Source organism: Narcine bancroftii, chromosome 10, assembly GCF_036971445.1.
Source record: "Narcine bancroftii isolate sNarBan1 chromosome 10, sNarBan1.hap1, whole genome shotgun sequence".
In the NCBI taxonomy this organism is placed as follows: Eukaryota; Metazoa; Chordata; class Chondrichthyes; order Torpediniformes; family Narcinidae; genus Narcine; species Narcine bancroftii.
In genome coordinates, this window is record NC_091478.1 from 35,689,076 (window position 1) to 35,716,992 (window position 27,917).

Genomic DNA, 27,917 nt, shown 5'->3' on the forward strand with positions numbered 1-27,917 from the left:
GAGGACCCATGATTCGGAGCCGAACAGGAGTGTGGGTATGACAACGGCTCTGTATACGCTTATCTTTGTGAGGTTTTTCAGTTGGTTGTTTTTCCAGACTCTTTTGTGTAGTCTTCCAAAGGCGCTATTTGCCTTGGCGAGTCTGTTGTCTATCTCATTGTCGATCCTTGCATCTGATGAAATGGTGCAGCCGAGATAGGTAAACTGGTTGACCGTTTTGAGTTTTGTGTGCCCGATGGAGATGTGGGGGGGCTGGTAATCATGGTGGGGAGCTGGCTGATGGAGGACCTCAGTTTTCTTCAGGCTGACTTCCAGGCCAAACATTTTGGCAGTTTCCGCAAAGCAGGACGTCAAGCGCTGAAGAGCTGGCTCTGAATGGGCAACTAAAGCGGCATCGTCTGCAAAGAGTAGTTCACGGACAAGTTTCTCTTGTGTCTTGGTGTGAGCTTGCAGGCGCCTCAGATTGAAGAGACTGCCATCCGTGCGGTACCGGATGTAAACAGCGTCTTCATTGTTGGGGTCTTTCATGGCTTGGTTCAGCATCATGCTGAAGAAGATTGAAAAGAGGGTTGGTGCGAGAACACAGCCTTGCTTCACGCCATTGTTAATGGAAAGGAATATAAAGGGCTTGTTCAACAAATCTGCCTTTTTTTAAAAACCTATTGCCAAATACAGAATCATTGTTCTCTGATCTTAAATGGGCTCATATCATTAGGTGCTTTCCTTCCATTTAAACACAATTTTTAATGAAGGTACAAAAATTCTCTTTTTCCACCACATTTGCTCTAAGGTATTTGTTGCATACTACATTTCTGCTAATTTCCAGGGTTATTATTTTTCTTGTTTATGGGTAATCTTTCTACTCCATCTTATTCCAATTACTGACCCATATACTGAAAGGCAGGTAATTTTGCACCTCAAAGTAGGCTTGATCGTATCTTTCATAAATATTACTTTGTTTTCCTTTTTTAACTCTAATTCTTAACTGTTTAATTGGATTAACATCCTTAGCTTGAATCTCATTCCACAAACTTTGCCTGACTTGGTTTGTGTATGATCTTGCTGCTTCTAAAAATTAATAACATCCTCATGTTATAAACTCCTTGAGATACTGCTTCACTGTCTGATTATTTATTCCTTCTGGCTTATTACTAATTACTAACCCTGGTACGTCTCCCTTATCTGAAATGCATGTGACTGGATGTTTTTTTGGTTATTAGAACAATGGCTTTAAGCAGATCAGGTGCATCAGCAGGAATACTTGTATCAGTGGTTAGACAAAAACAAAAAAATCAGCAGGTTTGAGCATGAAATAATGTTTAATACTTGTACTTTGCTTACAAATAAGATAAATGCAGCACCCAACACTAGAAATTCTCCTCGATGGTTTCTTCAAATGTTTCCTCCAGCGCCATCTGGCTCATTAACAATGGTTTTTGTCTTAGAAGTCTCGCTTTAATTTTATAAACTGACACAATTTCTTGTTCTGTTATGAATGCATGCTGATCTTCTTTCTTTGGCTTGGCTTTGTGGATGAAGATTTATGGAGGGGTAATGTCCACGTCAGCTGCAGGCACGTTTGTGGCTGACAAGTCCGATGCGGGACAGGCAGACACGGTTGCAGGGGAAAATTGGTGGGTTGGGGTTGGGTGTTGGGTTTTTCCTCCTTTGTCTTTTGTCAGTGAGGTGGGCTCTGTGGCCTTCTTCAAAGGAGGTTGCTGCCCGCCGAACTGTGAGGCGCCAAGATGCACGGTTTGAGGTGAGATCAGCCCACTGGCGGTGGTCAATGTGGCAGGCACCAAGAGATTTCTTTAGGCAGTCCTTGTACCTCTTCTTTGGTGCACCTCTGTCTCGGTGGCCAGTGGAGAGCTCGCCATATAACACGATCTTGGGAAGGCGATGGTCCTCCATTCTGGAGTCGTGACCTGCCCAGTGCAGTTGGATCTTCAGCAGCATGGATTCGATGCTGTTGGCCTATGCCATCTCGAGTACTTCGACGTTACGGATGAAGTTGCTCTAATGAATGTTGAGGATGGAGCGGAGACAACGCTGGTGAAAGCTTTCTAGGAGCCGTAGGTGATGCCAGTAGAGGACCTATGATTCGGAGCCGAACAGGAGTGTGGGTATGACAACGGCTCTGTATACGCTAATCTTTGTGAGGTTTTTCAGTTGGTTGTTTTTCCAAACTCTTTTGTGTAGTCTTCCAAAGATGCTATTTGCCTTGGGGAGTCTGTTGTCTATCTCGTTGTCGATCCTTGCATCCGATGAAATGGTGCAGCCGAGATAGGTAAACTGGTTGACCGTTTTAAGTTTTGTGTGCCCGATGGAGATGTGGTGGGGCTGGTAGTCATGGTGGGGAGCTGGCTGATGGAGGACCTCCGTTTTCTTCAGGCTGACTTCCAGGCCAAACATTTTGGCAGTTTCCGCAAAACAGGACGTCAAGCGCTGAAGAGCTGGCTCTGAATGGGCAACTAAAGCGGCATCGTCTGCAAAGAGTAGTTCACGGACAAGTTGCTCTTGTGTCTTGATGTGAGCTTGCAGGTGCCGCAGATTGAAGAGACTGCCATCCGTGCGGTACCGGATGTAAACAGAGTCTTCATTGTTGAGGTCTTTCATGGCTTGTTTCAGCATCATGCTGAAGAAGATTGAAAAGAGGGTTGGAGCGAGAACGCAGCCTTGCTTCACGCCATTGTTAATGGAGAAGGGTTCAGAGAGCCCATTGCTGTATCTGACCCGACCTTGTTGGTTTTCGTGCAGTTGGATAACCATGTTGAGCAATCTAATCCTTCAATAAGTCCATCACACATGTTCACCATGTTGTTTATAGGCACTTTTTCTGCAGTGTTAACTAAATCATCTTCATTGCGCTTATCTTGATGCAGAACAATTTCAGCTATTTCTCCATCGGTCAGTGAATGAACAACTGGAGCCTCAATATCGATGTTAAAAACTTTTTCAATACTCACTTCTTCCATCTTACTGACGGACTCTGAACGTCTATCTTTTGCATATGTAAGGAGGTCACACAACGCTTTTTCTCACCTGACATACAGAATCTTTCAAAATCACCATCTTGATAATCATTATCAATGAACATAGTTGCAGGCCAGAGATTGTGCCAGGTATGTACAACTGTGTCTTAAAACACTTTTTCCAAGTGTTGGCAGCAGCATAAATGGCACCCTTTATGGTAAACTCCTTTGGAAACATGCCACACCCAAGCCTCTGTTCACTGCTGACAGCATGTGGTTCAAGAAGGTGTTCTTATATTCATTCTTCATTCATTGAAGGATATCTTGGTCACATGTCTGAATTAAGGAAGTCACATTTTGAGGAGGGAACATGACACGAACATTATCTTTGATGAGATTTTCAGCTGGTGGATGAGCAGCACAGTTGTCGAGGAATAAAAAAAATCTTGCAGTCGTCATCCAGTCCAGCTTCCCTGCAGTGAGCACGACCCACTGGCACAAAATGTTTGTTAAACCAATCAGAAAAGATATCCCTGGAAACCCATGCCTTTTCATTTGCATAATAATGGACGTAAGAAATTCACTTTTGCCTATCACACCCAGCATACCTGCTGCATTAACACATCCCACCACAGTTATTCTGTCCTTAGCATCCTTAATTCCTGGAGTGGCTGTTTCAGCAGTTGTTGCCAGCGTTCTTCTAGGGCAATAATGTCAAAACAGTGATGTTTCATCAGCATGATAGACTTGTTTTGTCATCAGATTTTCATCAGCAATGATTTTGGCAAACACGTCAATGAATTTCTCCACTGCTTCGTGATCAGATGCTTTAACACCACTAATCTTTAACAATGTAATGCCATGTCTTTTCGTAAATTTACTCAACCATCCTGTTGAATGTTCACAGTTCCCTTCAATTTTCAGATCATCATTGATAGCTTGCTTGTTTCATGATCAACGAATCATTCAGTTCACTACGACGCTGTCGGGTCCACCCCATCAATACACAATCGACATCTTCAGTTTTAGCTTTATGCAGTGTTTTTCTATCTTTCATTACTTCTGTTCATCACTTTCAGAATAGAACTTCAACAGTTCATCCTTCCGTTTCTTCAGGTCTTGGATTGTGGTAGTTCCAACACCATACACTTCTATAAGATGTCTCACACTAACAGCACCGTCCAGTTTCGTCAACAGCTGGACTTTCTGTTCTATAGACAAACATAAACGCATCCTATTTTTCTTTTCACTGACATCCATAGTGCTATCTGAAGACCTCTTTGCCATTTGCAACTATATCTTTGTATAGTACATGGGAGCTCTGCTGTTATCAAAATGGCACCAATGAAGCATCACAGCAGCCCATGGGCCATTCAGGTGATCATTTTTTTCAACTTGTGACATCATGTTGGCGCTGCAAAAACATTCGAATTTTGGATCTTTTCGGTAATCAAAACTTTGAATATGGGGAAACGTACTGTATAGTGAATTCACTGTTCCGTTTTAAACATATTGCTTCTTGAAAATATCCCATCAAAAAATTTTTGCTCCTATGGTGCAACAGCAAGGACCACCTAGTGGCTAACAACATTAATTCTACACCCTATTGCCACACTGGTATGTTTGTCAATGACCTCATGTACTGGCAAGTTCAGGCCATCCGTAAATTTGGAGGAACCACACTTTATATTCTGTCTCTGCAGTCTCTAACCAGATGGAATCAATTTTGACTTCTCCAATTTCTGTTAACCCCTCCCCCATTTTCGCTCTTTTCCTACCCCTGAATCCCTTCCTCGCTGCCCCACCCCTTCCCTTCCTTCTATCAGAGAGCTATCTTTCTTAGCTCTCTGCCCTCACCTTCTTACACTTTCACTACCCACCTGTATCCACCTATTACCTGTTAAGCTGTGTTCCTCCCTTTCCCTTACCGCCCTGATTTTTGGTGCTCCTGATGAAAGAAGGGCTCAGGTCCATAACTTTGATTGCCCTTAACTTCCAATGGATGCTACATGACCTGATGAGCTTCTCCAGCACTTTTGTGTACTGCACTAGACCCCAGGTATATGCAGATTTTCTTGTTTACCTCAAATTACAAGTTGTTTTATGCAGGTAAAAAAAAATCTCTCCTGCTCTGCTGATGTCTCTTCACATGTACTACCTGAAGCATCACAGCTATCCAAGCCTGTATTGGTATCTAACTGACCTTTGCATAATACTACTTCTATCATTTCCATTCACACATCTTGATGCCCTTTCATTCAACTGCTTAGTATTGGGTATAAGAATATTTTTCAGATGAAAATGTTGTGGCTCTATGCATAAATTCTAATATTTCTCTGTCTAAGTACAAAGTTCTGGGTTTTTCTGCAAGGCATGTCTTAAACCTGTGGCAGTTTTACAATTCACAACTGGACTATGCTGCAGTTTACCAGTACTTACACTGAAGATTCTATCCACTGAACTAGTGCCAGACAAGACTTGGTGCGGGAAAGGTACGCATGAGTTTCAATATCCTAGGGCCATCATTCAATGTACCATGTCTGACACATGATGTATCCCCATAAACCTACCCTTAATTAACCAAAACCTTATGAATCTCAGATATAAATTTAATAATTGACTTAGCCTCAATTGCCAATTGCTAAAAGGAAAGATAAACCTACCAAGTCTTGATTTGGAAGCCTTTCAAAATTTTAATCTTGAAATGCACAGCTTCAACTACACCATCTTGTCTTGAACTCCTCAACTAGCTTTCCTTTACTTGAATAAATCCCTTCAATAAAATCACTCCTTCTGGTCCAGGAAATAGAACACGCGGAGCTTCACTCCTCTAATTTTAGTTGGACTGTTTAACGTCTGTGGATTTCCTGTTATTCAAGTTACTGTCTTAACAATAAAGTGAGCAACTTTCACATCGATAATTGAAGTTTTTTTTTGCACAGTTAATTTCCACCCACTGCATTTTCATATACTTCCAGTCATGATGTTATGGACATAAAACATTATTGCCCATCCCCCCCACCCCAGCCCTTTAATTCTTCATTGGAGCATTGAAAAGTACAAAGAGCTTGTCATCACCCCCATGCCAATTAAAGGTAAAGCGATTTACATTTTTGAACAACGCAGTTAAAGTAACAAAGAATACACAATTTGTTTTAAATCAAGCGATGAATCATGATTAATTTCTTTTTAAATCACTTGACAGTTCTAAGTTTTATAGAGGTAAATGTAGTAGTCATCCTTCCAAGGCCAATAACTACATACTTCCCAGAACTGCACATTGTCCTTGAGATGTGGATTAATCTGAGCTTTGTACGGCAATTTTATGCTCACCCTGCTCTCCCCAGAACTTACCTTGTGGGACTATGAACATTTCAAAGGTATAACCAGCTAACACTCTACTAGTACAATGAGATGATGAAAGAAACAAAAGAATTCTACTTCTCTTCCCTTACATGCTATTCTAGCAGCTATTAATGTGAAGGTCAGCAATGTTTTCTAATCACCCCTTCTAAACTAAATTAAAATGTAAACTACAAAGTGGAATTAAAAAAGCCTGGAAACACTGGTTCAAGTGAAAATAACATGCAACACTGACTTTGAGTACAGATCAGACTGAACTTCTGTTGCTGTTTTAACATTTAAAAAAAACATGGGAAATGTCCTAGTACGATGATTTTGTGGAACTTGACCAATAAAAATAATAATCGTTAATAAAAAAATATAAATTTGAATCAAGTGAAAAATATAATAAGTTAGACACTGGGAGGCTTTACATCAAGAACCTATCATCAAACATTCATTCACCTCTATGAGAGGCCACTGATCTAAATTTTATTTTTTTAATTTTAATTAAATTTAGACATACATCAATTTAAAAGGCCCTTTTGGTTCACGAGCCCATGCCGCCCAATTACACCTGATTGACCTACAACCTCCGGTACATTTTTGAAGGGTGGGAGGAAAACTACCCCCCCCCCCCACCACCCAGGGAAACCCCATGCAGACACGGGAAGAATGAACAAACTCCTTACAGAGAGCGCGGGATTTGACTCCAGTCCCAATTGCAGGCGCTGTAACAGTGTTGCACTACCATGCCGCCCCAATCTTACCTGTTTCTCCATGTGCATATGCTTCCTGTCCTGCTGGATGTTTAGAGAAATTGCTATTTTTTTTCTCACATGAACCAGCCTTCTAAACATTCATGCCAACCCAATGCAAACTGGTTTTGAGGAGATTTAGCAGCAGTTTCAATCCTGATGCTTCCAATTACAACAGATCCATTCGACATAGCTATATTCACAATGCCACTTACAGAAAATTTCAATGTGCAATTATTGGACTGTGAGGCAAAAGAAGAAGTATAATTTCCCGTCTCAAAAATGAGCAAACTGCTCCCAGCCTTTTTAAAAAACACATTCATCCACATCTGAATTTTATGTAAAAGATCAAGAAGAAAAACTTCTCCACTCAATAAAGATCCAATTTTCAAAGTATTAGCAGCCTGAGCCCATCAGATAAAGACAGAGAACTAACTCATAACTCATCACGCTTCAGTACATTTAATTCCTCCCTTGAACCAAATTCACATACATTGCTAAACCTCAGGGCATCGATAAGATGCTGATAATGGTTCTTCACTTCATCATAGCCAGCAATGAGGTTTCCAGTCTGAGGAAACGGTAATGGCCTTTCATTCAGAAACAGCTGGAGTTTGTACTTTTCCCCGAGGCTCTGTGTTTCATTGCACTGGTACAATACAAAAATGAGGTTTGCAGCAAGGGGTGAAATTCGCCCGCTTCTAAATTTGCGATCTCTTTGCTCTTCAAAATTATTTGCGAGCAAGGGGTGCTCATCCTTAAAATACCCCAAGAGAGTCAAAACTGGCAGGAGGGTCTCTGCATGCCCAAATCGCAAGACCGCACTATGAGATATTGGTTGGTTCCTGTGTACAAAAGAGAAAGAAAATATTAGTGGTCATAAAAATACTTTTCAAAAAATTTGGCACCATATAGAATTGTACAAAACAGACTTTCTTGCTATTTTGCATTAATTAGTAGAGAACTACAGTCAAATGGGACCCTAGATTTCAGGATTTTTGACAATTTGTGCTTATTGCTAACATTTGCTTTTCACTTTTTTTGTACGTTCTCTCAGTAGTCCAAGAATTTCAAATTCCCGGGTGTCAACATCTCCAAGGATCTGTTCTGGAGCCTCCATGCTGCTGCAAACACGAAGAAGGCTCGTCAGCAGCTATACTTTGTGAGGAGATTCGGCATGTCACTGAAAACTCAAAAACTTCTATAGGTGTACCGTAGAGAGCATCCTGACTGGTTGCATCACTGCCTGGGATGGAGACGTCGACTCTCAGGTCAAGAATAAACTCGAGAGGGTTGTTAACTCGGCCTGTGACATAACAAGCACCAGACTTCACGCCATCAAGGACATCTACATGAGGCGGTGTCTTATAAAAGCAGTCTCTATCCTCAAAGACCCCCACCACCCAGGCTACAGCCTCTGCTATCATCAGGCAAAAAGTACAGGGACCTAAAGGCAAGCACTCAACGGCACAAGGACAGCTTCTTCCCTGCTCCCATCAGATTCCTGAATGATCAATGAACCAAAGACACAATTATTTATTTATTTTTGTAAGGTGGTTTATATGAATGTTTGCTCTGTGATGTTGCTGCAAAACAATGAATTTTGTGACTCGTTTATGACAATAAATTCTGATTCTGAACTACATTGATTTAGCCAACTGTAATATTCAAAACAGAGAAGCACAAACACCTAATTTCCCAATTATTTGCTTTCATTTTCCAGAGAGTCAGACTGGTTATGATTCAGAGGGGGAAGAATTTGGCAATGCTTCAGGTTTACGAAGTTTTCATGATGGATAATGTGAATGTTTAAGTTGCTTAAAGTGAAAATACTGCTCAAGTTTTCCTGCACTTTGGTGGGGGGGGTGGGGGGGCGTGGCCTGATGGCAAAGGAGGAAGAAGTGTAATTCCATATTCCATCAGTTGGACTAAAAAATACCCAAATTTAAATACTTGGAAACGTTTTAGAAGTTTGTTTTGAAGTTATTTGAATGTTTAAAGACTGTACTGGCAGCTAATACAAAGATATCGAAGACACAGATTCAGAAGAAACTTCACTTTAAAAGTTCAGAAGAAGTGAGGCCTACTTACCAAATGGAATCCTCGGAATCAACTTGATAGCCACCCAACCACCCAAGCAACAAAGGACTCCAGCCTGGCTGAGTATTACCCCCAACCCCATTGAAAAAACCAGAGTTTGTTACTTTTGTTAAAGAGCATATCTCTTTATTTTTGACTGAGAATATTAATTCTATGGATAGTCATTTTGTAGTATGGATGCGTTAAAAGCTTATTTTGGGGGACAGGTTATTAGTTATTCTACGAAAGTTAAGAACCAATTTATGGCAGAAAGTTTAATATTGGAAAATCAGATTGCTGAGTTAGAGAAAGACTTTCAGAAGGACGTGATTGAAGATAAAAAAAAGCCGCATTAGCGAAATTGAAATTACGTTATAATACTTTACAAACTTATCAGTTTGAGCGTTTAATTAATCGAACTAAATAACGTTATTATGAGTTGGGAGAAAGAGCTCATAAGGTACTTACTTGGCAATTGAAAGCTGAACAGGCATCTCAGACTATTAACGCCGTCAAAAAGAATTCAATAACTACCTATAAGCCTCAGGAAATTAATGACCACTTTTATTAATTTTATCAAAAATTATATACTTCTGAGGGGAAGAGGGATAATGGCTCTACTGAATCTTATTTATCTAAATTGAGGTTACCGGTATTAGATGAGAAAGATATCCAGGAATTGGAATCTCCGTTTACAGATTTTGAAATTAAGGAAGCTATACAGGAAATGCCAAATGGAAAGTCGCCAGGGGACGATGGATTTCCTGTGGAATTTTATAATTTTTTTTATGATGATTTATCTAGTCTATTTGGAAATGTGTTAAAACAAGTTACTAAAGAACAGAAGTTGCTGGAATCTTGTTCAAGTGCTTTAATAACTGTTATTCCAAAAAAAGATCGAGATCTATTAAAAGTGTCTTCATATAGACCTATTTCTTTATTAAATGTAGATTATAAAATCATAGCTAAGGTGCTAGCTAATAGACTCGCTACGTACTTACCTAAGTTGATACATACTGATCAAACAGGCTTCATTAAGAATAGACATGCATCTGATAATATTCTTCGATTAATTACTTTGGTCAATGCATACCGAAAGCAGCCTAACCACTAGATTTGCACTAGTTGCAGAAAAGGCTTTTGATAGGGTAGAATGTTTTTTATTTAAGGTGTTAGAAAAGTTTAAATTTGGCCCTTTTTTATTGGTTGGGTTAAAGCTTTATATACGAACCTGATTACTAGGGTGGCGACAAATGGTCAGATTTCTTTACCATTTAGATTGACTCGTTCAACTTGGCAGGGCTGCCCATTGTCACCTGCCTTATTTGCATTGGCTATTGAACCATTAGTTCAGACTATTAGGCAAAATTATGAAATTAGAGGGATGAAGGCTATGAATGAAGAATATATGATAAATTTATTTGCAGATGATGTATTGATATATTTGATGGAACCGGAACGGTCGTTGAAGTAGTTACAAGAATGTTTGTCGAAATTTGGAGAATTGTCATGATATAAAGTTAATTGGGATAAAAGCGAAATTTTACCAGTTGGAATAGGAGATTATTCAGAATTTAAAATTATTACAAAATTAAAGTGGACAAAGAAAATATTTAGGTGTGTTTGTAGAGGTTAATTATCAGTCATTATATCAGTTAAATTATGTGCCTATATTAAAATGGATTAAAGCATATTTGATTAAGTGGAAAGATCTACCATTAACTTTGATTGGAAGGGTCAATTGTATTAAAATGAATATTTTTCCTCGAATTCAATATTTATTTCAGTCAATACATTGATTACTTTCAAAAGGTTTATTTTCAGGATTTAAATAAGGTAGTGCGGGAGTTTTTATGGAAAGGTAAATTAGCTCGAGTGGCATTGTATAAACTTACATGGAAATATGCGTAAGGTGGACTTCAGTTACTACATTTTCAAAATTACTATGAAGCGGCCCAGTTTAAGTTTATTAGCAGGTTGATGGATTTAGATTATCCTCCTAGCTGGGTTAATGTGGAAATGGTGTGTATTTCTGAGGTTAAGATAAATTAATTTGTATTTCGTTGGAATTTGAATTTGTTACAGGAGTATTGAAACATTTGTTAAAGATCTGGATTTAAAAAAATAGGGTTTGGGATCCAAATATAAATTATCAATTTTAACTCCATTGTATAATAATCAGCTTTTTCCTTTTTCATTGTTTAATAATTATTTAAAGAGTTGGGATTTTAAGGGTATAAAGACAATACAGGATTGTTTTGAAGAGGGACAATTTCTTTAATTTAATCAATTGAGAGAAAGATTTGATATATCTGTAAATTCTTTGTGTATTACCAACTTAGAGCTTTGGTAAAGGAAAATTATGGTGGAGAGATTAATTTACCCACTTTGTTGAGATTTGAATCTTTGATTTCCTCTGTACCAAAGAAGGGTTATTTCGGTTGTATAATTTGTTACAAGATAATATGGATAAACTGGACTGGGAAAAATCTAAGCTTAAATGGGAGAGCGATTTAATGTTGATTTTTCCTGAAGATGAAGATGATAATCAAATTGGCAAATGTAAGATATGATATGGTTAATTATAATTTTTTACATCAATTATATTTGACACTGGAGAAATTGAAAAAATATGAGTTTAGTAATTCAGATTTACATTTTAGATGTGATTCATGTATTGGAACTTTTCTACATGCTGTTTGGACTTGTGTTAAAGTTCAACCATTTTGGCAAGGAATTAAAGTAGTTTTGGAAAAATTGTATAATTTTACATTACCATTAGATCCAACGATTTTTTTGTTGGGTAATTTGATTTCACTGAGGGGATTAGGTTTGGATAAAATTCAAATTGCTTTTGTACGTTTGGTGTTGTCAGTAGCGCATAAATGTGTTGCGAGTACTTCAAAAGATAATACAGAGATTAATATACTATGTTGGCAAAATGAATTGAAAGCTTGTATTGTTATGGAAAAAAATTACTTATAATTTATATAATTATTCCCTTTTGTGTCTGTATTTGAAATATATGCATTTAGATATACTTTGAATTGTTTTCAATATTTATAATTTTTTAAATTATATATATCATTTATATTTTTGGCTCCCCTTAAGGGAGGTGGCTGAAGAGGTGGGAGGGCAGGTTTGGGATTTATTTTGTAAAATCAATTTTTGATTATTGGACTGTATGTTATTTTTTAAAATCTTTGAATAAAGTTTGGAAAAAAAATGAAGGATGGGCCTTTTCAAGCTCAGTATTTTCCCACAAAAAAGTACTTCACAAAAATTTAAGATCCTGCTTAAAACTAGATTGTGAGAGTCTTTATAATGTGTTGTGTATTCATTCACATTTACAGCTTTAATGCCTTCATTTCGGACATTCTGTAATACCTGATTATCTGTAAAATGCTATCATTGTGAATCATATCTAGCCTTTCAGATGCTTAAGAGCTTTAGTCCGAGTTTCAAGCTCTTTGCCAGAAAGTCTGGCGAAACACCATTTTCTTGACAGTGAGCTCTACCAGTGATTGGGATGGATTTGAAACTGTTCAAGGTACACCAGTTTGCTGAAATTATTCTTTCAATACAGTAGAATAGCTGAATGGTTTAAACATTTGCATTCATTTTTGGATGAATTTTAAGAGGCTAAATCCAGACATGGATCTGTTCACGCCACATATTCTGATTCTGTTTCCTCGGGGCTTCAAAAACAGGAGATCTGCCGGTCAAGTAGCTTGAGTTTATCAGGATATTGAGAATGGCAGCCATGAACTTTAATCACAGGAAGAGATTCAGTCAAAGTTTTGTGATTCAAATACCTTGATCCAAAGCAGCCAAAAAGCAAGAAGCAGCTGAGGCCTCTAACACTAAACCACATCTCAAAGGTGACACACAAATTTAAATGAAGCAGATGTGATTTGGAAGATTGCACAATGCTTTGAACAATAGCCTTAGCAAAATCTCCATTTGTTTTCTCCCTGTTTCTGCGCTTTCCATATATTATATCTTTTATTTGATCACTAGTGTTTAAACTTGACATTTGCTTTTGAGAATTTTTTTTTCAAGATTAGTTTCAAAATTTATTGTCACAACATGTCACAAAATTTCTTGTTTTGCGGTATTAGAAGTGAAAATGTTGCTATAAATAAATCAATGCAAAAAGAGGAGAAAGTCAGAATCAGAATTTATTGTCATGAATAAGTCATGAATTCAGTGTTTTACAGCAGCGTCAGTGCAAATATTCTTATAAACCACTTTTACAACAATAAATTTAAAAAAAAACAAAATAATGCATGAAAAGTAAGGCTTTGACTCATGGATTATTCAGAAATCTGACGGCAGCGGGGAATAAGCCGTCCTTGAACCACTGGGTGCTCATCTTGAGGCTCCTGTGCCTTCCCCCCCCCCCCCCCATGGTAGCAGAGTGAAGAAAGCATGGGCTGGGTGGTGGGGGTCTTTGAGGATAGAGGCTGCTTTTTTAAGACACCGCCTCTTGTAGATGTCCTTGATGGAGTAAAGGCTGGTGCCTGTGAAGTCTCAGGCCAAGTTAACAACCCCCAGGAGTTTTGTCCTGAGAGTTAGCACCTCCATACCAGACACTGCTGCAACCAGCCAGAATGCTCTCCGCTGTACACCAATAGAAGTTTTTGGTGACATACTAAATCTCCTCAAAGACCTCACTAAGTATAGCCTCTGGCAAACCTTCTTCATGATTGCATCGACATGGAGGCTCCAGAACAGAACCTTGGAGATGTTCATACCCAAGAATTTGAAATTTTTGATCCTCTCCACTACTGAGCCCTTGATGAGGACTGTGTGTGTTCCCCTGACTTCTTCCTGAAGTCCACAATCATCTCCTTAGTTTTGCTAGCAAGCGCAAGATTGTTGGCATGACACCACTCAACGAGCTGATCTATCTCCATCCTGTATGCTTCCTCATTCCTATTTGTGAATCTGCCAACAACTGTGGAGTCATTGACAAACTTGTAGATAGTGATTAGTAGAATTTGTAGAAGTGAGATTTGAAGAATTTGTAGAAGTGAGAAATATAATGGCCGAGGGTCACTCACTTCAGCCTTTAATGGAAAGGGATTGGCCATGTGGTCAACAGTGCATACATCAGATTGATGCATCAATCAAGAAGATAATTAACAAATGGGATTTAATTCTGAGAAGAGCAAGGGATTAACTTGTGGAGGTGAAACTGGTCATGGGAATAAATGAGAAGATAATAAGAAGTGTGGAAAAACAAGAGTTCTCAAAGGTGACAAGACAGGTGGATAATTTGGTTTAAAAAGGCACATGTAATAGTTTCCTTAATAGGCTAGGTGAAGAACAGTGGATCAGGGAGGCTATGATAAAATTGTGCATTATGTTTTTCGGTCACAGTTTTAATGTTGTGCATAGGTCTGGTGTTGTGGTCTTTGTGCTGAAGAAGATGAAGAGGAGATTTACAGGGGAGTTAGCAGGAGTGCATTTTTTTTTAGTGATCTGAAGAAAGATCAGTTAGGCTGGGATTGCTTTCTTTGCAATAGAGCAGGGCAAGGACAGATGTATAAAATGATGAAGAATCTTAATGGAGTAATCAAGGAAAACTCATTTCCTTAAAAAAAAACAGGGTCATTGATTTCAAGTATTTGATAGAAAGATTAGAGCAACATGAGGAAAATATTTTTATTAAAACATTTTATTAAAACATTAAGTCTAGACCAGCCATTCACAGCAGGGGCCCTACGGCCCGGCCCCTCTGGAGGCCACAGCATATTTAAGTAAAAGACTTGTTTTTTTTCCACCTTAGGAAACGTTAATATTTTAAATTAAAAATGGAAGTATGAAAGAAATCAAAAACTGACAGCTTCACAGGGAAAGGGGCCTAAAAGAATTGAGAAGAGTACTAAGGGGGCATAGCCAAAAACTGGTTGAGAATGGCTGGTTTAGATTTCACTGTATGAAAAGCTGTTACATATTGAAAACGGGCCTAGATGTCTACTTGAAAAGCAAGGACTGGAAGACCACAGACTTAGGTGGAATTAGTTTGGGTGAGTTCTTTCCAAAAGGCATAAGCATAGTTTCTCCCATTCTTTGAAATAAAAACACAGAAATGCTGGTGGAACTTAGCAGATCTCGCAGTGTCCATGGGAAGTAAAGATAATATAACCAACGTTTCAGGCTTGAGCCCTTCTTCAAGGAAGCTTGAGGTTCCTCCAGCATTTATGTGTTATGGTGTCTTATTTATTCTGAATCACAACACTGAACACCAGGAACATCACTAGGTGACAAAAAAGAAAATTATTCCTGACCAATGGTTTTCAAATTGTTTTTGCCCCAATTAGGCCAAATTCCTAACTTCCAATTGATTAGGCGAGATGGTAATAATGATAATGAGTTTACTGTCATAGACACAGGTATACATGCATCAAAATTCTGACTTGCTGCAATCAAACAGGTACTTTTTGTTTAAAAAAAATAGAGCTCCAACTATATACATTAAATTATCCCAGTATGGAAAGAGATAATAAATATTAAAAAGATAATAAATAATAAATATTCAGTAATTTTTAGTGCAATAAAAAAATACAAGTGGAATAGTGCAATAGAGCAGAAAGTGTTTTTCAGATCCTGAAGTATTTTATGATTAGGTAGTAACAGAAGGTTCAGGGAAAAAAAACTCTTCTTGAACCTAGAGGCGCTGGATTTCATGCTTCAAAGACAAGTAGAAATCATGCTTTATATAGAAAGAGCAGCAGAAATAACCTGCTGATAAGTCAATGGACACACGCATTAAGCAAAATTTTGGCAGAAATATATCAAATTAGGCTAACTGGTTTAAATCAAGGAGGTAGGTCATGTCATAGAAGGAACGCTGAAGGGAAAGGGATGAGAAAGATAAACTACCTGTAAAGTGGGAGAAAAGAAAACTGCTTGTTGGGTATAAGACCACCTACTCTGTACAGCATGATGTCCATGTCATGTCACCCCTCTATGTATATATCTCTCTGTACGTCAGTACCCTTGTTAGTCTGATGGTATTAAAGAATGAGAAAACCACCATGTCTCCTAGTTGTGTAAGTGCATACAAAACAGTGGCAATGAGGAATGAAACGAACCCTACGCGTGCTCCATGCACCAACCAGGGAAAGGAAACAAAAGGATAAAGATAAAAGGTGACTACCTAACAAGCTCCATGAGTTCCCGTCAAAAAATCAAAGTGAATGCGCACCAAGATGGCAGAGGGAAAGTTCAGAGAATTCAATGAAGCAGATGAAAGTTGGGGTAATTATGTAGATCGGCTTAACCATTACTGAATAGTCCATAATATTAATGAAGTCCTGGTAAACGGAAAACGTGCCCTCTTCCTCAGTATAATGGGCAACAAAACTTTTGATCTCCTTAAAACCTTGTGGACCCAGGGACGAAGACATACACCGATTTATGCGCAGCACTGGTGAACCACTTAAGCCCCAGACCACCAATTATGGCAGAGAGGCAATGATTGTATGAAAGAAAACAAATGCCAGGGGAGGCAATAAGTGAATACCTGGCAGCGTTACGTAAACTGTCCCAGCAATGTCATTTCGAGCAGTTTCCTACCCAAGTACAAGGAGACAGATTGGTTATGAGGTTGGCAGATCACCAGGTGAAGCAGAAATGACTGCCAATAGATGACAAAGTAACTCTCGAGATTACTTATCGAACTGCCTGCAGCTCAGAAATGGCAGACAAAAATTTGGATGTGGGCCAACAAAATCTCCTGGTCAGGAGGTTTTCCCGCCAACAAAGCTTCCGTTGCGGGAAATACTACCATCGACCAGAAAACTGTTTCTTCAAAAATTCCAAATGTCACCTGTAGTGCGTTGAATGACTCGAAGACTTGTTGACTCAAACCAAGGCTTTTATTAACAAAAGCATATTACATCGAGGTCGACCAGTCCAGACTGACCTGGGTCTGGTTAAGAGCAGCCCTTTATGACCTGCCAGTAGGCGTGGCTATGGCTCTCAGCCAATCACTACTACAATATGTAAATATATACAAATATATACATTGGTGACAGTATTCTGTACTATCACACCACCTATGCAACAAAAAATATCAAAGCTAGATGTCCGCTAATTAAAGAAACAGTACAATGAGGGTGGACTCTAAATTGTGATAAGTACCCAGCCGAGGTCAAAGCACTCGCAGAGCGAAAGAGAGAGTGAGCGCAACTCTAGCAACAAGGATAGCAACAGCTCTGAGGGCGACAAAATAACAGCTGAAGTCTTATACATCCGAGAGATAAAGAGAAAAAGCACAGCAATCTATATTCAGCTGACAATAAACAACAAACCTCTGAAAATGGAGCTCGACTCAGGGCTGAAGTGTCTCTAATGCCATTACATTTAAAGCAACGTTTGCTACAGCACCTTCTGATGAAAACAACTGGAGTAATACTGAAATTTGTTACTGGAAACAAAGTCAAAGTTTGGAAAATGTACAGTCAAAGTGCAATTCAAGCAACAACAACCAAAAACACTATCTCTCTACATTGTAGATACCCAGGGACCAGCACTTTTTGGAAGAAATTGGCTACAACACATTCCCCTAGACTGGTTGAAAATCGATTCAATACTGAATGTAAACCACGAAGACAACACCTATCCAGAACTCAACCAAATCGTCAACAACCACGCAGTGGTTTTCCAACAAGTTTGAGAAAGATCAAAGGGGTTCAAGCCAAACTGCATTTAAAAGAGAATGTGGAACCAAAGTTCATCAAAGCCAGAACAGTTCCATTTGCATTGAAATTGAAGCTGAGTTAAATAGACTAAAAGATTAAGGCATATTAGAAACAATAGAATACATCGATTGGGCAGGGCCCATCATACATGAATGGAAAGTGAACGGTGAGTTTCGCAATTATAAAGTCACCATCAATCAGACACTAAAAGTACCAATACACCCCATGCCCAAAGCAGAAGAACTATTCCAAGAACTAAATGGTGGGCAAAAATTCACAAAATTAGATTTGTCACAGGCATACCAACTAATAGAGTTGGAGAAAGAATCAAGAAAATAAGTGACAATCAATACCCACCTGGGACTGTTCACCTACACAATCACACCATATGGAATTTCAGCACTGTTCACCTATACAATCACACCATATGGAATTTCAGCACTGTTCACCTATATAATCACACCATATGGAATTTCAGCACTGTTCACCTATACAATCACACCATATGGAATTTCAGCACTCTTCACCCATACAATCACACCATATGGAATTTCAGCACTGTTCACCTATACAATCACACCATATGGAATTTCAGCACTGTTCACCTATACAATCACACCATATGGAATTTCAACACTGTTCACCTACACAATCACACCATATGGAATTTCAGCACTGTTCACCTATACAATCACACCATATGGAATTTCAACACTGTTCACCTACACAATCACACCATATGGAATTTCAGCACTGTTCACCCATACAATCACACCATATGGAATTTCAGCACTGTTCACCTATACAATCACACCATATGGAATTTCAGCACTGTTCACCTATACAATCACACCATATGGAATTTCAGCACTGTTCACCTATACAATCACACCATATGGAAATTCAGCACTGTTCACCTACACAATCACACCATATGGAATTTCAGCACTGTTCACCTATACAATCACACCATATGGAATTTCAGCACTGTTCACCTATACAATCACACCATATGGAATTTCAGCACTGTTCACCTATACAATCACACCATATGGAATTTCAGCACTGTTCACCCATACAATCACACCATATGGAATTTCAGCACTGTTCACCTATACAATCACACCATATGGAATTTCAGCACTGTTCACCTATACAATCACACCATATGGAATTTCAGCACTGTTCACCTATACAATCACACCATATGGAAATTCAGCACTGTTCACCTACACAATCACGCCATATGGAATTTCAGCACTGTTCACCTATACAATCACACCATATGGAATTTCAACACTGTTCACCTATACAATCACACCATATGGAATTTCAACACTGTTCACCTATATAATCACACCATATGGAATTTCAGCACTGTTCACCTATACAATCACACCATATGGAATTTCAGCACTGTTCACCTATACAATCACACCATATGGAATTTCAGCACTGTTCACCCATACAATCACACCATATGGAATTTCAGCACTGTTCACCTATACAATCACACCATATGGAATTTCAGCACTGTTCACCTATACAATCACACCATATGGAATTTCAGCACTGTTCACCTATACAATCACACCATATGGAAATTCAGCACTGTTCACCTACACAATCACGCCATATGGAATTTCAGCACTGTTCACCTATACAATCACACCATATGGAATTTCAACACTGTTCACCTATACAATCACACCATATGGAATTTCAACACTGTTCACCTATATAATCACACCATATGGAAATTCAGCACTGTTCACCTATACAATCACGCCATATGGAATTTCAGCACTGTTCACCTACACAATCACGCCATATGGAATTTCAGCACTGTTCACCTACACAATCGCCATATGGAAATTCAGCACTGTTCACCTATACAATCACGCCATATGGAATTTCAACACTGTTCACCTACACAATCACACCATATGGAATTTTAGCACTGTTCACCTATACAATCACGCCGTATGGAATTTCAACACTGTTCACCTACACAATCACGCCATATGGAAATTCAGCACTGTTCACCTATACAATCACGCCATATGGAATTTTAGCACTGTTCACCTATACAATCACGCCATATGGAATTTCAACACTGTTCACCTACACAATCACGCCATATGGAAATTCAGCACTGTTCACCTATACAATCACGCCATATGGAATTTCAGCACTGTTCACCTACACAATCGCCATATGGAAATTCAGCACTGTTCACCTATACAATCACGCCATATGGAAATTCAGCACTGTTCACCTCTACAATCACACCATATGGAATTTCAACACTGTTCACCTACACAATCACGCCATATGGAATTTCAACACTGTTCACCTACACAATCACGCCATATGGTATTTCAGCACTGTTCACCTATACAATCACACCATATGGAATTTCAACACTGTTCACCTACACAATCACACCATATGGAATTTCAGCACTGTTCACCTATACAATCACACCATATGGAATTTCAGCACTGTTCACCTATACAATCACGCCATATGGAAATTCAGCACTGTTCACCTACACAATCACGCCATGTGGAATTTCAGCACTGTTCACCTATACAATCACACCATATGGAATTTCAGCACTGTTCACCTATACAATCACACCATATGGAATTTCAACACTGTTCACCTACACAATCACACCATATGGAATTTCAGCACTGTTCACCTATACAATCACACCATATGGAATTTCAACACTGTTCACCTACACAATCACACCATATGGAATTTCAGCACTGTTCACCCATACAATCACACCATATGGAATTTCAGCACTGTTCACCTATACAATCACACCATATGGAATTTCAGCACTGTTCACCTATACAATCACACCATATGGAATTTCAGCACTGTTCACCTATACAATCACACCATATGGAAATTCAGCACTGTTCACCTACACAATCACGCCATATGGAATTTCAGCACTATTCACCTACACAATCACACCATATGGAATTTCAGCACTGTTCACCTACACAATCACACCATATGGAATTTCAACACTGTTCACCTACACAATCACACCATATGGAATTTCAGCACTGTTCACCCATACAATCACACCATATGGAATTTCAGCACTGTTCACCTATACAATCACACCATATGGAATTTCAGCACTGTTCACCTATACAATCACACCATATGGAAATTCAGCACTGTTCACCTACACAATCACGCCATATGGAATTTCAGCACTATTCACCTACACAATCACACCATATGGAATTTCAGCACTGTTCACCTATACAATCACACCATATGGAAATTCAGCACTGTTCACCTACACAATCACGCCATATGGAATTTCAGCACTGTTCACCTATACAATCACACCATATGGAATTTCAGCACTGTTCACCTATACAATCACACCATATGGAATTTCAACACTGTTCACCTACACAATCACACCATATGGAATTTCAGCACTGTTCACCTATACAATCACACCATATGGAATTTCAACACTGTTCACCTACACAATCACACCATATGGAATTTCAGCACTGTTCACCCATACAATCACACCATATGGAATTTCAGCACTGTTCACCTATACAATCACACCATATGGAATTTCAGCACTGTTCACCTATACAATCACACCATATGGAATTTCAGCACTGTTCACCTATACAATCACACCATATGGAAATTCAGCACTGTTCACCTACACAATCACACCATATGGAAATTCAGCACTGTTCACCTACACAATCACACCATATGGAATTTCAGCACTATTCACCTACACAATCACACCATATGGAATTTCAGCACTGTTCACCTATACAATCACACCATATGGAATTTCAGCACTGTTCACCTATACAATCACACCATATGGAATTTCAGCACTGTTCACCTATACAATCACACCATATGGAATTTCAGCACTGTTCACCTATACAATCACACCATATGGAATTTCAACACTGTTCACCTACACAATCACACCATATGGAATTTCAGCACTGTTCACCCATACAATCACACCATATGGAATTTCAGCACTGTTCACCTATACAATCACACCATATGGAATTTCAGCACTGTTCACCTATACAATCACACCATATGGAAATTCAGCACTGTTCACCTACACAATCACGCCATATGGAATTTCAGCACTATTCACCTACACAATCACACCATATGGAATTTCAGCACTGTTCACCTATACAATCACACCATATGGAATTTCAGCACTATTCACCTACACAATCACACCATATAGAAATTCAGCACTGTTCACCTAATGGTAAGCCACTATATTATCAGAGCTGCACCACCACCATCCAGGAACGGTAAGAATGAAAGCGCTGGCCCAGATGCATAGACAGAGACATTGAAACAATAGTGAGAGAATGCAAAATATGTCAGACAATGCAGCCAAAAATGCCGCAGGCCGAGACTAACCCATGGAAATGGCCTTCCAGACCCTGGCATCGGATTCACGTAGACTTTGTGGGGACATTCATGGGAGTGACTTTCCTTATAGCGGTGGACGCACATTCCAAATGGCCAGTAGTTTGGCATATGAAAAACACCAAAGCCGATTCTACAACTGAATATCTACGGGCCAACGGATTACATCACAAATTGGTCACAGACGATGGACCCCAGTTTACATCAGAACCTTTTAAGAGATTTACGTGCAACAAAATATCAGACATATTTTGTCGGCACCCTATCACCCAAGTACTGTTAACTAGGTAAAGGCAATGAAAACCAAGAAACTTCTAAATGTCTCCTGGACTCACAAGATTACAGATTTATTATTGGGTTACAGAAACACTGCATTCTACCACAAAACACACCCAGCGGAATTAATGTTTGGGCGCAACCTGTGGACAAGGCTGTCCATGGTTCACCTGGATCTGAGCTTCCATTTAGAAAAATCAACATCGCCACAAACTTTACCTAGAGCACTAGAGGTGGGCAAGAGATTCTGGCACAAGATTACAGAGATCCATGGGTGGAAGGAGTAATTCTACAAAAGTTGAGCCGCTGCTCATACTCTGTTCTAGTGGGGGACAGACTGTGGAAACGATACATTGATCAATTGCGAGCATTATCTGACACTAAAGTCCACGAACTACTTCACAATTTGGAGGAGGTAGAACCAGACCTGCCTGGGCTTGCCACAGCAATCCAACCCCTTTGCCCAAGAGAAAGGGGGGCCGAGATGAGTAGCCCAGTAACTGCAACAAGCAGCCCAGTACACAGAATCCTGGAGGCCAGCAGTTGCCGTTGGCCCGACTATCTATGGGTCCCACCCAGAACAGCCTGGAGAAAATATGGGTACAGCCGAGGCAGTCCAAGAGAGAACGACCACCCGAGTGTTTTAAGGACTATGTCCCATAATTACTATTAAGTGCCTTTCCGTATTATAATCACTCAGTATATGTACCCTAATTCTCACTAGTAGTCATGGGACCCATTCAACAGTTATTGCACATGGGTATTAGCCTGCCCTGCTCTGTATAGCATGACCCCCACGTTATGATGTCACCCCTCATGTATGTCAGTAGCCATGTTAGTCTGATGGTATTAAAGAATGAGAAAGCACCACATCTACGAGTCCTAATTAGGTAAGTGCATACACAACACTGCTAAAGAATGATAACAAACATTGGAGATCCTGTAATTTTCTTTTAATAACTTGCTCATATTTTACAGAAAATTAATAAATTTAAAAAAAACTGAAAACATACATGGTCTCAAAACAATCATCCAATTAATCTGGAAAAAATAGGCAAACTATAGCCCTTATCCTAGTAATTGATGGCCAATCTACTGGTTAAGGGTCCAATGTGAAAGCTCCTTAATTGCATCCAGGCGTCAACTAATGCATGAGTGCCGATTAGCCCAGTGTGAAAGGGACATGGACTATCCAGGGACAAAGTAATGACACATTGATGACATTTCTGCATGAGTGCAGGAACATGAAGGAAACAAAAGATTAAAAAGGTATAAACTTGCTGACCTATATAAACCTTTATAAATTTCTAAAGGACTGTGGGAAAGTTGCAGCAGAGGAGAGGGCGCGCAATGGCAGACCTGCCCTCCCAGAATTCCGTGCAGAAGTGACACCCCTCCATGAGTGCTCCATGCATACAGCCCTTTCTCTGCCACAAGGAATTCTGTGAGGGCAGGTCCACCATCGCTCTTTCCCATGGTCTTTATAAATTGTGTGGTATTGCTGCTAGGACTTTTCCAGGGTTTTTATAAGTTGTGCAGCTATGTGTTTTAAACCACTTTCCCACGATCTTTTAGAAATTTATAAAGGTTTATAAGTTGGCACAACAACATACTGTGCTGTACATAATGCTTAATTATGTTATAATTTTGTTTAAATACAAGATCATAATAAATTGATCAGGATTTAGGGCAGGTCCATTATCGCTCAATGTGTCACTCAGATGTCAACGGTGGAGGATAGAATCCCATATCTCCCGGGATGTCTTGTGACAAGTGTGAAAGGACACAGAGAACTGATTAACAGTGGTCCAGTGTGAAAATCAAAAATGGCTTCCTTAACCGGTTCACTGAACTGCCAATCTACTGGTTAGCCAGTGTGAAAAGGGCTTAAGTATGCTACAATTCAGTGAAACACCATTGCAGAAAAGAAAATTTATTTAGAAAATGTTAGGAGCAGAATGTAATGGCTTGTTCAATGTTCTTTGCAAACCAGACTAAACAAAAAGAACACAAGGATATTGATCTCCTGGACTTTAAAGCCATTTTTCATTTGAAGTTGGGTGGGGAAGTGAACTTAGGTTGAAAGTAAGTACTAGAAATATTTGAGAATGTGGCTCACAGCAATAATATCATGCTTTTAATTAGGAATACCCACTGATTTGTAATTAAAAGATCAGATGTAAGCATATAAGGAATGGTGGAGCCTTTACCTAGTTAACTTTACTCTGGCTCCTGTGGTGCATTTACATTGGGTGAATAAGAAAAAAGTTACTTGACTAAATTTTCCAATTTACATGTTTTATTTTGAACTCTGCAGATCTCTTCAAGGAATCTTCAGATGAAGTTGCTGCTTTCCCACCTTGGGCATTGCACATCCTCTAAAAGAAATTATGTGCTTAATCAGACAGCAGACATCACCAAGTTGCCACTAAAACCCTACTAAAGCTGAAACTCTTACCCATCTGTGAGAAGCAGAGGTGCCTTCAAGATTTCACTCGAGACAAAAATTGAGAACAAAGAACATTTATTTTACAACAATGCAAAGTTGGGTGCTTCCCCTTACCCTGGGAATACACACACATACTGGGGCTTACCCAACTTTTTATACATTCTATTTCAGTACAGAGGTACCTCCCCCTTAACATTCTTCTGCCTCCTGGATTGGTTTAGCATTAGGTAATTCTGCCTACCTGTCTTCTAACTTCTTATCAGTTTATGTGCCTTTCCTGTAAACTTCAGCGCTTGACGTCCTGCTTTGCGGAAACTGCCAAAATGTTTGGCCTGGAAGTCAGCCTGAAGAAAACTGAGGTCCTCCATCAGCCAGCTCCCCACCATGACTACCAGCCCCCCCACATCTCCATCGGGCACACAAAACTCAAAACGGTCAACCAGTTTACCTATCTCGGCTGCACCATTTCATCAGATGCAAGGATCGACAATGAGATAGACAACAGACTCGCCAAGGCAAATAGCGCCTTTGGAAGACTACACAAAAGAGTCTGGAAAAACAACCAACTGAAAAACCTCACAAAGATAAGCGTATACAGAGCCGTTGTCATACCCACACTCCTGTTCGGCTCCGAATCATGGGTCCTCTACCGGCACCACCTACGGCTCCTAGAACGCTTCCACCAGCGTTGTCTCCGCTCCATCCTCAACATCCATTGGAGCGCTCACACCCCTAACGTCGAGGTACTCGAGATGGCAGAGGTCGACAGCATCGAGTCCACGCTGCTGAAGATCCAGCTGCGCTGGATGGGTCACGTCTCCAGAATGGAGGACCATCGCCTTCCCAAGATCGTATTATATGGCGAGCTCTCCACTGGCCACCGTGACAGAGGTGCACCAAAGAAAAGGTACAAGGACTGCCTAAAGAAATCTCTTGGTGCCTGCCACATTGACCACCGCCAGTGGGCTGATAACGCCTCAAACCGTGCATCTTGGCGCCTCACAGTTTGGCGGGCAGCAGCCTCCTTTGAAGAAGACCGCAGAGCCCACCTCACTGACAAAAGGCAAAGGAGGAAAAACCCAACACCCAACCCCAACCAACCAATTTTCCCTTGCAACCGCTGCAATCGTGTCTGCCTGTCCCGCATCGGACTGGTCAGCCACAAACGAGCCTGCAGCTGACGTGGACTTTTTTACCCCCTCCATAAATCTTCGTCCGCGAAGCCAAGCCAAAGAAAAAAGAGGAATTTACCAGGAAGTGTCATGTCTTTGTTCTTATTCCTTAATCAACCCCCAGGACTTACTAAATCTATCTACTTGCTATAAGACCCCTATTCTATTATACTTGCTTAACCCTTCCTCACATTCCATTCTTACTTCACCCTTATTTAACCCATCATAATTCATTCCCAATTAGCACTTGCTTGACTCCCCATATTCCATTATCCCTTCACCCCATCCTAATTCATTCCTAATTAGCACTTGCTTGACTCCCCATATTCCATTATCCCTTACAATCCACCCTTTTTCTTTAGCTACGCTTAGTAAACCCTCATTCGGGCAGTATTCTTTGAAGCTTGGTCTTTTTCCCAGCGAGTGAGTAAACGAACTGCGGCCTCAGCATCATCAAACAGAGTTTGGGAAGCATACATAATTTGGGTTGCAGTGACCTGGCGAAGGGGCCGTTGAATTAAACACTGCACACAAGGCATTAAGCAGGGAATTATTATAAGGGTTAGAATAAAAAGCCCAGCCGCTATAAGGGCCGTATGTATCCAGCTCCAGTCGCCAGTAAAAATTTTAGTCCACCATATACTATACTGGACCAAGGATGCCAAGTCTGGACCGGGACATGGGAAAGTTTTCGAATTCCTGAAGAAATATTTTTTACCGCCTGGTCATTGTCATCAATCTTCAAGCAACAATTGGTAAGGTTCAACTTTCCACAGACGCCACCCTCAACAGCCAACAAGTAATCGAGGGCCAGGCGATTTTGATAAGCTGTAGCATGTATCTGTTGCTGCTCATCAGCCAATAAATCTAAGCCGTCGCTGTCTGATTGGTGATAATTTCCAAAACTGCCTGGAGTCCGATCAAACGATTTAGTATATAAATGGGGGTTCGATATCCCCATGATCCATCCTGAGCCCAAGTAGCAAGGCCATAATATGAAATAATATGTTCAGGGGGCCAGTCTTCACCCCAATTTCCAATTTTAAGTTCTCTCTTTGGACAAGTATCCTGAGGAGATTGTGGGATTAGGTGCAAATATGGCTTGGTGAAAAGGTGGTGGTCAGCATGCAAAGGCAGTAAGACAAATTGAGGTTGAATGATTCTAATAGAACAAGTGCCGCTCCAATCAGGTTCTAAAAAGGTATAAGCCATATTCCCACAAATCCAATATAAACCCTCTGGTGCATATCTATGTGGGATAGTCTGGTTCCAGAGCTGCCGAAGCGAGGGGATGCCCCAGTAAGGATTTTCACCTGAACAGTTCCATATGTCACTGGTGTCATTGAGACTCTCATAAAGCACACAATCCGAATCTTTTTCCATAGAGAAATACCAAGTAGGGGTTGCAGGATGCCAAACAGCTGTAGTATTCTTGAGCAGCTTAAGCTGTTTACAACTGGCATCCCCCATATAGTGACGGCCTTTAGCCTTCCGAATGCATTCGTCACCCAATGGATGATTTACAAGATGCCAAGTTTGGAGAGGGCATTCAATTTTATTCGTTGTAGCATTAAAGCGTAAAGTTCCCATATATCCAAAGGCTCACCTTGCCAGGGCCAGATACCATCTTTAGTTGGCCCTCCTCAAATCCAACAATTCTTCAACCCCAGCAAGTC

The 27,917-nt window shown here is 39.9% G+C and overlaps 1 protein-coding gene across 2 annotated transcripts in view; it reads right to left on the reverse strand.

Annotated features, from left to right (window-relative positions):
* Positions 1-27,917, reverse strand: part of minpp1b (multiple inositol-polyphosphate phosphatase 1b) — a 105,589-nt gene that overhangs the window by 9,991 nt on the left and 67,681 nt on the right. Inside the window, exon 4 of one of the 2 annotated variants that reach the window (XM_069900652.1) lies at positions 7,566-7,917. In XM_069900652.1, the coding sequence (XP_069756753.1) occupies positions 7,566-7,917 (352 nt within the window). Of the gene's footprint in view, positions 1-7,002; positions 7,918-27,917 lie in introns of those variants that run through there. The other variant, XM_069900653.1, reaches the window with a different exon arrangement.